Source organism: Hirsutella rhossiliensis (genome assembly GCF_020360975.1).
Source record: "Hirsutella rhossiliensis strain HR02 chromosome Unknown scaffold00001, whole genome shotgun sequence".
Lineage (NCBI taxonomy): Eukaryota > Fungi > Ascomycota > Sordariomycetes > Hypocreales > Ophiocordycipitaceae > Hirsutella > Hirsutella rhossiliensis.
The window spans coordinates 5,851,664-5,864,731 of NW_025408667.1; the positions used below are offsets into that span (position 1 = coordinate 5,851,664).

The following is a 13,068-nucleotide window of genomic DNA, read 5'->3' on the forward strand; positions in this document are numbered from 1 at the left end:
GGAGGATGTAACAAGGAAAAGCCCTAAGGCAGGCAACGATGACGACGGAGATGCTTGTAACTGCCTGGTGATGCGATGAACAGCGTGAAAGAGCTTCTGCTGCCTTCATTACTGCAATTATTTGCCGTGGGCCGCGGCGTTCTGTAAACGAACTTCGCGTCACGCTTGGGAGATGGACGAGGATCTGAGCGCTTGTCCGGCATGACGGACCATTTCCCCATTGACGTGGTATAATGTATTTCACCTACCTCCCCTTGTCTCTTCTCTATTTAATCACACATGGGATCCGATCCAGTCGACGCCCAAAACGCCCAGCCACCCAAAGAGACCACACACGCAACCATTCACTCAAACGCCCTCTCTCAGAGCAGAGGGACAAAAGCATCGTAAACTGCAGCTGACTGCGTTGTCCGTTCCGCACATGATCTTGCCCCTTGGCGCCCCTTCTTCGTTCGGCATTATCTGTATCCTCTCGCACCGCCCGGCGGCAGGCCTTGTCTCCGCGGGCCGGCGGGTAGTCCCTGGCGAGCCCCCGGCCCCGGCCCCGGAGCCCCTCCTCCTCCCCATCGTCCCGAGCCCGGACCCGGACCGCCGCCGTTGTAATCGTCGCCGCCGCCGCCGGACCAGGGAGAGTTGGCAGCCGGCGGGGGAGGCTGGTAGGGACCCGGGCCGGCCTGGGCGGGGCTCGATGTGCGCGACGAGGGCCCGCCGCGGAGACGCTGGCGCAGGCGGTCCTGGGCCGAGCCGCCAGGCCCGGGCTGCGGGGTGGCCGGGGACGGACCGGCGTTCTGGTAGCTGCCGGCGCGCTGGCTGGGCAAGGGCCTGGCCATGACATCGTCGCGCCCGCCGCGAGACTGCGGGGCGCGAGAGCCAGCCCTCAGGCTCTGCGGCTGCAGATTCTGCTGCTGCTGGGCGGGACCGCTATCCCACAGGCTGCTCAGACCCCCGGGCTGCTGCTGCGGCATCTGCTGCTGCGAGGCGAGCCCGGCGCCGCCGTAGCGCGAGCCGACCTGCGACTGCTGGGCGTAGAGAGGCTGGGCGACGGGGGCGACGGGGGCCTTGGGGTCCGGGGGCAGCCAGGGCGGGAGGGGGCGGCCCTTGTCTGTGTAGTAGTTGCGGAGGACGCGGCAGACGTGGGTGTCGTCGTCGGTGTCGCCGTCGGCCTCGGAGGGGAGGAGGGTTGCGCGGAGAGAGGAGATTTGCGACGATGTCTTTGTGAGGAGGCTGGAGTACCACGACGCCATGGTGACTGTGGTTGTATTGAACTTGTTCGTCTTTTCTGTTGGGTCGCCGGGTCGGGGTTTTGTGGGCGTGACAAAGGGAAAGGGAGACGGGGAGAGGTTTCGTTTCGAGGCGATTCGGGATTGGCCGACTGGTGATCAGGCTCTCTTTCTGTTTCCTCCGCCTCTTCGTACTCTGTGCTGCTCGTGGCCGGCAGCGTCTCGTCTCTCTGCGTCAGCCTCGTCACGCCCCCTCGCAAGACCAGCGGCCGGGATTCGGGGCTGACGGGGATGCGGCTGCGTCTGTCCTCGCGTGGGGGGGGAGATGAGAGCACGCGGACGACGAGCAGGGGTTGATGGAGGAGGCGCGGTCGAGGGAGCCGTCGCAATTGGGACACGCAATGCGGGAGGGGGAGAGGGCGTGGGCGTGTTGCGGCGGGCCGGGCGAGGGGAGGGAGAAGCAGGAAGAGGCAGAAGCGGTCGACGGTCGGCCTTTGTTGGGTTCGTCAATGACGTGGAGCCAGCTTGCGGCGGTGGTGCGGTGGACAGGAAGCCCCCCAGAAGTGGGTGGGGGAGGGGGGGTCACTACTGGTTTGACTCGCGCGGGGCACCGAGGCCGGGGCACCGTGGCCTGGTGGTGGTTGCAATTGATTGATAAGGAGGGATATGGAGATGGAGTTTGAGTTGGAACTGCACTTCATTCTTCCTTGGCTGTATTTGGCGCATTTATCGGGCGAAAGGGTTTATTGATTTCCGCCCCGGCTGCGGAGGCAACCCTCGAGCCTCGATTCACTGTATTTACTAACAGGGTAATTAATTTCGGGATGTACGGAGAGAGTTTGGCCCTGCTACAGAATTATGTATATGGCCTGTGCGCGCTTAAAGGTTAGTACCGGTAGTAATTATCTTTCGCTTTCAGTCCGGCACAGAGCATGCTCTCGCGCCGAACTCAGAGGAGCTCAATTGGTACGTAGCTAGAGGTACTAGGTAATACCTTCGGCAACTTGACCTTTATGTAAGCTACCTAGCACGTCGCCACCTTTGGGTGCGCCCGTTAGCCAGAGCCGTGCGCTGAATAGTCAAGGCGTAGATGCAATGCCAGGTCGTAATCCTGTCCACAGCTCGTATAGTCAGATGAGAGCGAACCTGGTTGAGGACGCGCCTGGACCAAGACGAAGCTGTTGAACCGGGGCAACGGCGGGAATACAGGAGTCGAGGGTTGAGGACTTTGACGCCGTGGCTGTTGGTCACAAAGCAGGGGGAGCCGACTTTATTCCCTTTGTTGACATGGGACGTGATTGGTCGTCCAGCGCTTCCTGAGACGTGCGGGTTGATGTCTCGATAAAATGCCCCCATGATGAAGCTAACGGGGCTGCTGTTTGTTTGCAGTCTAGCTAGGCCGTCACCGTCATCATGAGGCCCATGACTCAGCTCCCCCACGCTCTTGTCCCGTCGTCACGCCTCCTCCTCGACGTCTCCATCATCATTTCCTCCCCAGCAGGCGCTGCAGAAACGTCGGCTTCCCGCCGTGAGGCGCCTGATCAACAGGCGGCGGCCTGACCTCGAGGCCGCGCACCCTCCACAGCAACCCGAGCAGGCTGGCCACGACCAGCAGCTCCGTTTCGTCGCCGTCGTCTTCTGGCACGAGCACGACGCCCTCGCTGCTGCGCATGGACAAGGACGCGCCCTGGCGAATGTGGTGGTAGATTGCCCTGATGGTCTTGGGCTCTGAGCATGGTTCCTCTTCGCCGCGTGTCTCCACCAGGGTGTATCGCAGCGGGCCGTCTTGACGCGGGTCAATCTGCCACTGCAAGCGCCTGGCGCCCCCGTGAGGCTTCAGGGTGAACAAGGGGTGGCGGGTAGTTCCGGCGCTCGACGTGGTGGGGAACGAGGCCGTGACATCAATGGCGTGGGTGGCCGTCAACTGGAAATCGGCAGTCGAGCTTGGAAGAGAGCTTTGAGCCGGCTCGATGGGTCAGCGTCCGAGGGTCCATGCTTGCTCCCTCATGGCCTCTCACATGGTGGCGCTCAAGCCTCGTTCGCCCGCCCCCCGGCACCTCCGCAGCGTCGCCGACACGTGGCCATGATCGCCAAGCGTGGCATCCACGACATAGCGTGCCTGGCCATGGTCTGCGTCGACGACGGGCCTTTCCATGGTGCCCAGCCTCGTCATGAACAGCTGGCTCCCCATGGGGGCATCGCCGATGACGTCGCTGCCGTCCATTCGGGCGTGACGGATGGCATGCTTGTACTCGGCGCTCACGTCGGCCCCGACTGCGAGGTGAAGGTCGGAGCTGCCGTGCGGGGGGATGTACAGGACGCGCGACAGGTGGGCCGGCGTGGCCGAGGGCTTTGGAGCGAGGCCACGGCCAAGCGCGCCTCGTTGCTGCTGCAGGGCCGAAGTCAAGGTCTCGTAGCCTTGGACGCCCGCAGATGCCGACATGGTGAATCAAGTTTGTGCGTGGTTGGGACAAAGCCGCCGAGCGGCCACCTTATACAGTACAGTCGACGACGTCGAGGCAGACGCCCGCCAAGCGAGGCCAAGCAAGGACTTTTGCACCACGATGCCATCTGACCAACCGACGACAGAGCTTCTTTGGACATCCCAAGAGCCGACAACAGCCCATTTTTCGGTCGCCGTTGGATGTGGAGCGTCCGGTACGTCCATGCTTACTATAAATACCTGGATCATAAAAGGGGCCCGCAAGACCAGCCGAGTTCGACGGGGTATTTAATTACTCCAGCTGTCTCCAGCTGTCAGTCCGCAAACGCCGAGGTCTAGCCCGGAGGCTACTAATTGGCCCGCACGCCATGCAAAGAAAAGAAACGCTTTTACCTGCTTGTAAAAAAAAAGGCATTTAATTACCGTTATACCGTTTGTTCTTTGTACCCGCCATTACTGTCGGGCTCCAGCGCCTCATCACAAGTTCATCGTCTTGCTCAATGCACGGATGGGGCCGAACGGGATTGGTCGGGATGAGGCAAGATCGTCCGGGCCGATGATGCTCGTATCCACCCATCGCTCTGCTCTCCTCCGCTCTCCGCCACTCTCCGCCGTGCCTCCATGATTCTATCGTGCGAGATGAAGAAACGACAGGCCGACGAAGCTTGCCGCCGGTACTTGATGTTGGCTGCCCGAGATCCACTGCTTTTTCTCGCCGTACTTTTTCCTTCCACCCGTGTACATACATGCATACAGTAGTACCTACAGTAATTACCTGGCCTACCTTGCCTTGCCTTGCCTGCTGTTCTTGGCTCTCCTCCCTCTCGCCCTCTCCCCGTCCTCACCGATACCTTTGCTTTCCTCCTCCTGGCCTCCTCCTCCTCCTCTTGGCCTCCCTCTTCTCCCATTCCCCTCTGCCGTCCGCGGCGACAACCAGCAGCCGTCTTCCCCAATGCGAGGGCGCGCGCCATGACCCGCCGCCGAAGACGACAATGATCCAGGCCCGGCTCAAGCATCACCGCCTGTCGCTGCAGCGCCTCGTGCCCCTGCGCCTGCGCTACATCTTCCTGCCCGCCCTGCTGTGGTGCCTCATCGGAAGCCTCTTCTTCTGCTCGCGACACCCGCGCCTCGTCGCCCTCGTTGCCACGCACCGCCAGCTTTTCTTTGGCGCCGCCGTTGATGCCCCGCCCGTCCATCGCATGCCGCTCGCAGCCGCCCGCGACCCCTTGCCGCCTCGAATTGCCTGCTTCGGCCCCCGTGATAGGCTTCTCTCCGACAGCCCCGATGACGACCTGCATCACTCGGACCTGCGTGGCGTCGGTACGGCTACCCCCAATGCCACGCCATGTGTCGTGCCACGAACCTTGTTCCTGTGCTAACTCGCTATATCACCCAGAATATCCGCTACCCTTCCTCGGCTCCCAGCGCGAGCTTGGCATCGCCTCGACGTGGATGACGGCCGATGGCCGCTACGGTCCCTATGGCTTTGGCCAAGACTCCCCAAACTATCGTCGCTCAAAAGTCGACTGGCAAAGGCTCGACTGGGGCCTCCTGCAGGATAGCTGCATGTGGCGAAACGCTGCTCGATTTCCCCGCGTCGCCCCCTCGGTGCTCTTCAACAGGAGCCCCAGGTTCACGTGGAGGAACCAGACGTCCCTGTCAAGCCCGACCATGGCTTGGCACAACTTCAATGCCACGCGACGCACCGCCCTCGTCCTACGTGCCTATGCCAACTATGACTACAAGCCCGAGGACCTGTGGAACATCCGCTCTCTGGCCGTCGAGGCGGCCCTGCGCACCGGTGGTGAGTATGCCCTGGTGCTGCTCGTCCATGTTCAGGATCGCGAGCGCAATATTTTCCAGTCAAAGGCCAACTACGACGCTGCCTTTGATGCGGCCGCCATCCCGCCCGAGCTGCAGTCCGTCGCCGTTCTTTGGGACGACCACTTGCTGGAATCGTGGTATGCCGCCGTTGGGGAGCACAGGTGAGCACCCTCGCCGGCGCTCAACCTTCTGGCCGACTTGGGACTAACGCGACTTGCGCGACGCAGAACAATGTGGGCCGTGAACCAGCCTCTCCAGCTCTTTGCGCTGCACTACCCGGAGTTTGACCATTACTGGCAACTCGAGCTCGACCAACGATTTATGGGAGACGCCGGCGAGTACCTCGACGCCGTCTCGTCCTTTGCGCGAAATGAGCCCCGCAAGCAGGCGCTCGAGCGCGCGACATATGCCTTCAACGAAGATATATACGGCACATACCAGAACTTTACCGACCGCGTCAACGTGGCCAACAAAGGCATGTCGCGGGCTTGGGGCCCGGTCAAGATTCCGGATATCCAGCCGATTGGGCCGGAACCGCCAGTCGCTCTTCCCGACGACGACGACTTTGCTTGGGGCGTCGGCGAGGAGGCCGACGTGGTGGTGACGAGCTTTTGCGCCGATGTCATGCAGACGGGGTGGACCTTTCGGGGATACATCGAGGGCTTCAGACTCGGGGACCAGACGCCGCGCTGGTTCTGTCCGCCGGCCATTATGCGCGCCAGCAGGGCCCTTCTCCTCGCCGTGCACCAGGCGCAGCACGACAAGGGACTCAGCCTGCCGAGCGAAGCGGTGCTGCCGACGTGGGCGCTCTGGCACGGCCTCAAGCTGAGCTACCCGCCGCAGCCGGCGTACATGCGGCCGCACGAGGCGCACCTCGAGGACTTCGGGGACGACTGGACGCGCGACGCGGCGCACCGGCTCAACACGACGGTGACGCCCTGGTTCGGCAACGCCACCGAGGACTCGCCCGACGGGCTGTCGCACGGCGACCCGCAGCGCTATGCCGACCGCGGCCTCTCCTGGTGGTGGACGGCCGAGTACCCGCGCACAATCGTCGACGCCTGGCTGGCGGGCGACGCTGCAAACGGCAAGATGCCGGGCATGCTGGCCGTGCGCAACGGCGAGGTCTATGCCCCCAACATGGCGATGCACCCCGTCAAGTCCTAGGCGGCAGCGTTTGTTTTGATTTTTGTACTGTACATGCGATCCGATCACTGGTGACGGGACATAGGAGCGTGGCTTTTGTGTTTTGCATATATCCTGCCAATGGCGACGACGACGTCGTTGGAAATGGGCACGTCTCCGAGACAAGTAACGTCGCGACTGGCACACCGAGAAACAACGCGGAACATACAATAGGAGATTTGCCTCTTTTGAATACATACCTAAATAGTGCTTTCTGGCACGTGCCGGCAGGGGTACTGCTGAGCTTGCAAACTCTGCTGCATGTGCAGTAGGTAGACGGTGCAGTAGGTAGACGGCGCTTTATAGAGTAGTATTACTATTTGCCCAAGACTAAATCTCTATTCGGCCAAGAGTCTCTTAGAGTCCCCCCTTTTAACTGGCCGCGTTGCGCCTTAATCATCAAAGAAAAATCTTAATTATACGTCGCGCTCAATTCGCGCGGAGGATAAGCCTATATAGTAAGGGGCCCCTCCCTAAGGGGGACCCCTCCCCTATTGGCTCGGGCGCTCGAGTACGCTATTATTTCGTAGTCAGGGCTATCCAGAGAATATTTTGGGGCATTTACTATTAAGGAAAATATAAAAGATAGTATATATGAGATATTAGAGGGCGATATTATAGTACCCCGCCTTTTAGCTTGTATTGGCCGAATAGAGATTTGGTCTTGGGCAAATAGTAATACTCATAGTAATAATACTCGGTCTGACTACCTATAGTGTCAAGTCAAGACAGAGGGGAGGGGCATAGCCAAGTACAGACAAGGCAGGAACCTGGAAAACAGGGGCATTGCCCACCCCTATCTGAATTACGTAGTAGCAAGTACGTAGCGGTAACTATAGCCCAGCGTCTCGTTTCCGGCACACACTCGAGCTACCAACGAGACGGCCCTCGCTCCCCAAACTGCGCAAGCACCGTCACACCCCTTTCCCCTTACCACTCCAGCTCGTTCTTCAGCGTCAGCTTGGCGCGCTCGCGTTCGCCCTCGCCCTCGGCCTGCTTGGTGCGCTTGCTGGTCGCCTTGACGGCCTTGCCACGCTTGCGCTTGGCGCCGGCCTTCTCCGTCTCTTGCTCGCTGTCGGCCTCGTCTTCGTCCTCCTGGTCCTCGTCGCTCTCCAGCCAGTCCTGGAGCTCTTCGAGGTCCTCGTCACTCTCGTCCAGGTCGGACACGTACTCGACGACCTTTTCGGCGTCTTCCTCCTCTTCCTCCAGCTCTTCCTCGTCTTCTTCGTCGATGCCCTGGTCCATGTCCTCGTCTCTCATGCCCTCGCCCTCGCGCTCCATGGCGTTGAGCACCTTTTTCCAGATGGTCTCGCTCACGTTGAGGGGCTGGTCGCCGTAAGCGCCGCGGCGGAGCCTCTCGACAAGCTCCCGCTCAATGGTGCGCTCGAGCTTGGCGGCAGCCTCGGCCTTGCGCTCGCGGGCGCGCTCGCGGGTCTTGATCTTGGGCGCGAGCTTGGGCACGAGGCGCTCGCCCAGACGCTCCTCCTCGGCGGCGAGCCTGCGCATGCGGATCTGGACCTGGGTGAGGCGGGTGAGACGCTGCTTGCACTTGTGGACGAGGAACTTGGGCCAGTAGATGAGGCGCTCGTCAATCTGCTCGAGCGCCTGCGAGTAGTTGTTGGACAGCTTGATGCGCTCCCACATCTTGGAGGGCAGGTGGGCGCGCTCGACCGTCTTCATGTACAGGTACAGCGTCTGCTTGGTCGGGTGCTGGCGCACCGTGGCGTAGCGCGAGTTGGCCAGCGGGCACGACTGGCGGTTGCAGAGACCCGTGACGTTGTACTCATTGCGGCAGAAATTTTGCTGCTTTTCCGTTCTGATGGGGCGCGCGAGGTCGTCAGCACCCTGGCGGGGGGGAGAGCGAGGGGAGACGGGGGAAGATGGGCGGCCGCATACTTTAACTTGAAGGAGCAGAATTGCTGGTTGATGATTTGCCAGACAATCTCGTCCGAGGCCATTGTGGCGGCCTACGAATCGTCGACGATTCCAGTTGCACCAAAGAAGCCGGCGAGTGTCGTGATGGGGGACAGGTTTGGCGGGCAAGAATATGGCGGTGCTTCAATGGTCAAGCGAGTATCTCCGAACGCTGCACACTGCAATCAAAAGGACGCTTGCTTCCTGTTGCCGTCTGCGGAGAAGAGGGGGGACGAAACGTCCGGTCGAGATGCTTGGTTCAGCAGGCTTTTTTTTTTGCACGGCGGTTTCTTGTCCTCTCACCTTTTTTTTTGGCGCCCGTCTGATAGGCGGACAGCTTCCCGCCAGGACCTTCACCGCCCTCTCCACCTCTGCCCCACCAAGGCATCGGTGACGGAACAACGACGAGTCCGACAGCCCGCCCGTTTCCGGCAACGTAACAGACGGTCCCTTCCACGGTTTGTACATAGGTACAAGTTCCCCTCCAGAGCCGGCCAAGGAGCTCTCTAGTCGCAAGCCTCCAGCCTTGCGCCTCGCGAGCCGCGGCCACCACCCGACGACAACCAACCAACGACGGCGCCCTCCCACTCTCCCTCTCGCCTCATCGACCTCCCCGCAACGTCCCGGGGCCCACCGCCTCCATCGAAACCACCCACCAGGCCTCTCTCCCCCCCGACATCTCTCCGGCCCCCCCGGAGGCCCAGACACGCGTCACGATGCCCGCGGCCGGCCTCAAGACCATCATCGCCCTGTCCTTTGTCCTCGCCGTCGGCTTCCTCCTCGTCATCCTCTCGTGCGCCCTCTTCAAGGTCTACTACCCGCTGCTCGTCGTCGCCACCTTTGTCGTCGCCCCGCTGCCCAACTGGATCTGCAGCCGCTGCGCCAACCCGGATGACTTTGTCGAGAGCTCGGGCGGCGCCGCCGTCCTCGACCTCGGCCGCTTCTTTACCGGCTTCTTTGTCGTCATGGGCATTGGTGCGTGCCCCTGCTCTTGTCCTGCAGTTTGATATAGCCGCTCGCTCGCTCTCTACCTCCTCCCTGCCTCCATACAAACGGCTGTTCCATCTCGACTCTTGCTTTCTTGGAGTTATCTATAGCTTCGTAAATACCTCTCAAGCCGTATTCATAACTGACACCCTTCAACCCAGCGCTGCCCGTCGTCCTCGCCCATTCCGACCTCATCAGGGTCGAGGCCATGATCATGTCCATAGTCGGCGGCCTGTTGATCTACGGGACCATCATCAGCTTCAGCATGTTTTTTCACGAGGAGCAAGAGTTTTGAAGCGCCGCCGCCCTTTGCGCAACGATTTCATACCCTTTTTCCGGATCGAAAACATCGTAATCGCGGGGAGAAGGAGAGGGAGGCTCCGGGAGAGGCGGACGGACAAAGGGAGGGCCAGTGTGTTTTGCTGCGGTGTATGGGCATTCGAGCGGCATTGTACGGCTTTCTATCTTGTAGTTTTGTCGTCAAATTGGTATTCATTCATTGAGTGAAACAGCATAAACTAGCGATCTAGTCCTCATGGGTGCTATCTTCAAATGAGTGGATGGTTTGGACCGCCTTCACTTGTGCCATCTTCCCGTCCACCATTCAAGTGCTGAAGGTTTTGCCTTTACCCGCCCCCAATAAACACACTCCGAACCGCCACCCGGCCGCTCCTCAAGCCACGTCCCTCAGCACGCCCAGCGGCCCACACAGCTTGGTGAACATCTCGTCGCGCTCGCCCTCGGGCGTGCTCAGCGTCGTCACGGCGCCGCCGGCCCCGATACGCCAGACCTCGCCGCCGGGCCCCGTCTCGTCGTCCCACCGGAACAGCGTGCGGATCGTGACGCTCCAGTCGCCGCGGCCCTGCGCGTCGAGGTAGCCGATGACGCCCGAGTAGACGCCGCGCTCCGCCGTCTCCAGCCCCGCCAGCAGCTCGCAGCTGCGCTTCTTGGGCGCCCCCGTCATGCTGCCCGGTGGCAGCGCAGACGCCAGCACGTGCATGCCCGTCAGGGGCGCGAGGCCGTCCCGCTCGCCGCTGCCGGCCCCCATCTTCCCCGCCGGCAGCCGGCCCTCGACGGCGGTGACCATCTGGAAGACGCTGGCGTATTCCTCGACGCGCAGCAGGTCCGGCACCGTGACGCTGCCGGCTCCGCACACGCCGTGCAGGTCGTGGCGCACCAGGTCGACAATCATCAGGTTCTCTGCCTCCTCCTTGGGCACGTGCAGGATCTTCTCCGCCTCGGCCAGCGTCGATACCGCCTCCGACTTGCGCACCGTGCCCTTCATCGGCCGCATCGAGCACAGCCCCTGCCCGTCGTGCTTGAGGAAGCGCTCCGGCGAGCTGCTGATGAGCGTCGCGCCCCCCATGCGGATGAAGCAGCCAAAAGGCGCGGGCTGTCTGCGCCGGAGCGTGCGGTACAGATCCCACGGCGTCCCGTGGCCCGAGGCTTCCTCCGGCGACGAGTCTGCTTGCGTGCCGGGCTGAGACGGCGGAGCGGCGTCGATGTCGCCGTTGACGGACCGCAGTCGCAGGTAGTCTGGGACATCGTTGCCCGGCAGCCGGGTCATGGTCGTCTGGGCCGTGAGACACAGCTCGTACGACTCGCCGTCCCTGATGGCGTCCTGGCATCGGCTCACGTCCCGCTCGTACACGTCCGGGTCGGGGACGGCAAAGCGCAAGCGGCCACTGTTCTTTCGAACGTCAACCAGCAACGCTTCGTTGGACCGCACCGGCATGGCGATGCTGCCGCCACTGCTGCTGCTCCTGCTGCTAGATCCGCCACGCCTCCACATGTAAGAGTTTTGAAGAATCTCCGCCACGCCGTCGATCCAGGAAGCGTCCGAGTCGGCCGTAGTCAGGGCCTGGACGTAGGCTACGCCGGCCTTGTGATCGAGCACGATGCTCTTGGAGATCCAGGCCATGCAAATGTCGGGTCGCCGGTGTCCGCGGTCTTTGGAGACGAGTCCGGAGCTCAAGGTGCTGAGACCCATTTCGTAGGTGACAAAGCCCATCAGGCCGCCTTTGAAGGCACACGGCTGTGCCTCGTCCTCGGGCGTCGTCCTCGACCGCGAAAACTCGGAAAGGACGTGCCAGGGGCTCCAGGGGTCAAACGTGTCCTCGCCCAGATGGATCCGCTGGCACTCTTCCTGCCCTCGGTCCAGGGTCGCTGGCGCGCGCAGGGTCATGTAGTCGTCTCCGACGCGGTACTCAATGCGGAGGGCTTGATCCACGTCGAGGGCAATAATGGAATTTCTTGCCAACGGGTCGCCGTTGATGGTGCTCGATGAGTCCAATATGATTGTGTCCGAGGCGCCGAGTCCGAGAAGCTCGGCGACGTCGGCAGTGTCGACGCCGCCGGGCAGCTTCATCGTCTTGCACGCGTAACCGGGCCGGATGCCCGACCTCGCCAGGCCCAACTGCATGTCCCTCCACCACCGGTAGGCCGAGAGGTGGTCCCCCGCGTTGAGGCCGGGGAGCGAGCGGTTCGAGGGGTCGAGGCTGTCAACGCATTCGACCGAGTAGTCGACTTGGCGGTCGACGGCCTCGTTCCACTTGAGGGCCTGGCGGAACCAGTTCCTGATGACGTGGTGCGCTGCCGGCTCGGTGCAGACGGATTCGGGGTGGTACTGGACGCCCCAGAGCGGGCGGCTCGCGTGCCGCACGGCCATGAGGATGCGCTCGTCGCTTTCGGCCTCGTCGTCGCTCCGTTCAAGGGCCCATGCTAGAGGCAGGAGGTCCGGGGCGACGGCAGGAGAGGACCAGCGAGCGGCATGCCAGTCACTATCGGGTATGGCGTCCTGGCCGACGTCTGCGCAGAGGCTATGGTAGAGCGTGGCCCTGAAGGGCGGAACCCCGTCAAAGATGTCGGCGGGCGGCCCACGCACATGGTCGATGTCGCGCACCATGCCGTGCAGGCCCCTCCTCAGCCTGCGTATGCCGCCGCCAAAGTGCTCGACCAGGCTCTGGAAGCCGAGGCAGATGCCCAGGACCGGGACGGCGCGGGCGGGCGGCAAGCTCCAGAGCAGCTTGAAGGCGCCGACGTCGGCATCGCGCAGGGCAGAGCCGGGTCCGGGCCCGCAGACGACGGCGTCGAAGCCCGGCAGGCGGTCGAGCAGGTCGCGTGGCGTCCAGTCGGGGCTGGGGTCCGAGTCGAGGGTGCGCAGGTCCATGTGCAGGACGTGCACCTGGACGTGGCTGCCGAGCGCATCCTTGAGCAGCGACACGACGTTGTTGGTGAAGGAGTCGTAGGCGTCGAGGAAGAGGATCCGCCGCTCTGCCTGCAGATGCACAGGCGGCTCGGCGCCGTTGGTCCGATGCACCGCCATCTGCTCCTTGGCCGTCTACAGCTGGCTGCCGGCCTGCGTGAAGGAAGGAAGGAAGTGAAGGAAGCAAGGAATTGATGAAGGAATGGGCCAACAAGCAGTCTGCTTCCCCAATTGCCCTTTTCTCTTCCCTCGCCAGCTGGGGAGACCGTCCAGAGGCGAGGAATGCGGAA

The 13,068-nt window shown here is 62.3% G+C and overlaps 6 protein-coding genes across 6 annotated transcripts; 2 read left to right on the forward strand and 4 right to left on the reverse strand.

Annotated features, from left to right (window-relative positions):
• Positions 1-458: 458 nt before the first annotated feature.
• Positions 459-1,244, reverse strand: HRG_00707 (sec1-binding of mso1 domain-containing protein; the record flags this gene model as incomplete). The annotated part of the gene is made up of 1 exon (XM_044859178.1): positions 459-1,244. One exon carries the CDS (start codon positions 1,242-1,244, stop codon positions 459-461), a length of 786 nt encoding a protein of 261 aa, XP_044725578.1.
• Positions 1,245-2,703: 1,459 nt separating this feature from the next.
• HRG_00708 (uncharacterized protein) lies at positions 2,704-3,663 on the reverse strand (the record flags this gene model as incomplete). Its single annotated transcript, XM_044859179.1, has 2 exons — positions 2,704-3,163; positions 3,239-3,663. 2 exons carry the CDS (start codon positions 3,661-3,663, stop codon positions 2,704-2,706), a joined length of 885 nt encoding a protein of 294 aa, XP_044725579.1.
• Positions 3,664-4,655: 992 nt separating this feature from the next.
• On the forward strand, positions 4,656-6,654 carry HRG_00709 (biotin synthase-like protein; the record flags this gene model as incomplete). Its single annotated transcript, XM_044859180.1, has 3 exons — positions 4,656-4,983; positions 5,060-5,648; positions 5,715-6,654. The coding sequence occupies 3 exons, from the start codon at positions 4,656-4,658 to the stop codon at positions 6,652-6,654; spliced, it is 1,857 nt and encodes a 618-aa protein (XP_044725580.1).
• Positions 6,655-7,602: 948 nt separating this feature from the next.
• On the reverse strand, positions 7,603-8,630 carry HRG_00710 (ribosomal l28e protein family domain-containing protein; the record flags this gene model as incomplete). Its single annotated transcript, XM_044859181.1, has 2 exons — positions 7,603-8,488; positions 8,569-8,630. 2 exons carry the CDS (start codon positions 8,628-8,630, stop codon positions 7,603-7,605), a joined length of 948 nt encoding a protein of 315 aa, XP_044725581.1.
• A 672-nt stretch (positions 8,631-9,302) lies between these two features.
• On the forward strand, positions 9,303-9,868 carry HRG_00711 (vacuolar protein sorting 55 domain-containing protein; the record flags this gene model as incomplete). Its single annotated transcript, XM_044859182.1, has 2 exons — positions 9,303-9,561; positions 9,735-9,868. 2 exons carry the CDS (start codon positions 9,303-9,305, stop codon positions 9,866-9,868), a joined length of 393 nt encoding a protein of 130 aa, XP_044725582.1.
• Positions 9,869-10,246: 378 nt separating this feature from the next.
• Positions 10,247-12,898, reverse strand: HRG_00712 (chorismate binding enzyme domain-containing protein; the record flags this gene model as incomplete). The annotated part of the gene is made up of 2 exons (XM_044859183.1): positions 10,247-12,294; positions 12,355-12,898. 2 exons carry the CDS (start codon positions 12,896-12,898, stop codon positions 10,247-10,249), a joined length of 2,592 nt encoding a protein of 863 aa, XP_044725583.1.
• Positions 12,899-13,068: the final 170 nt, after the last annotated feature.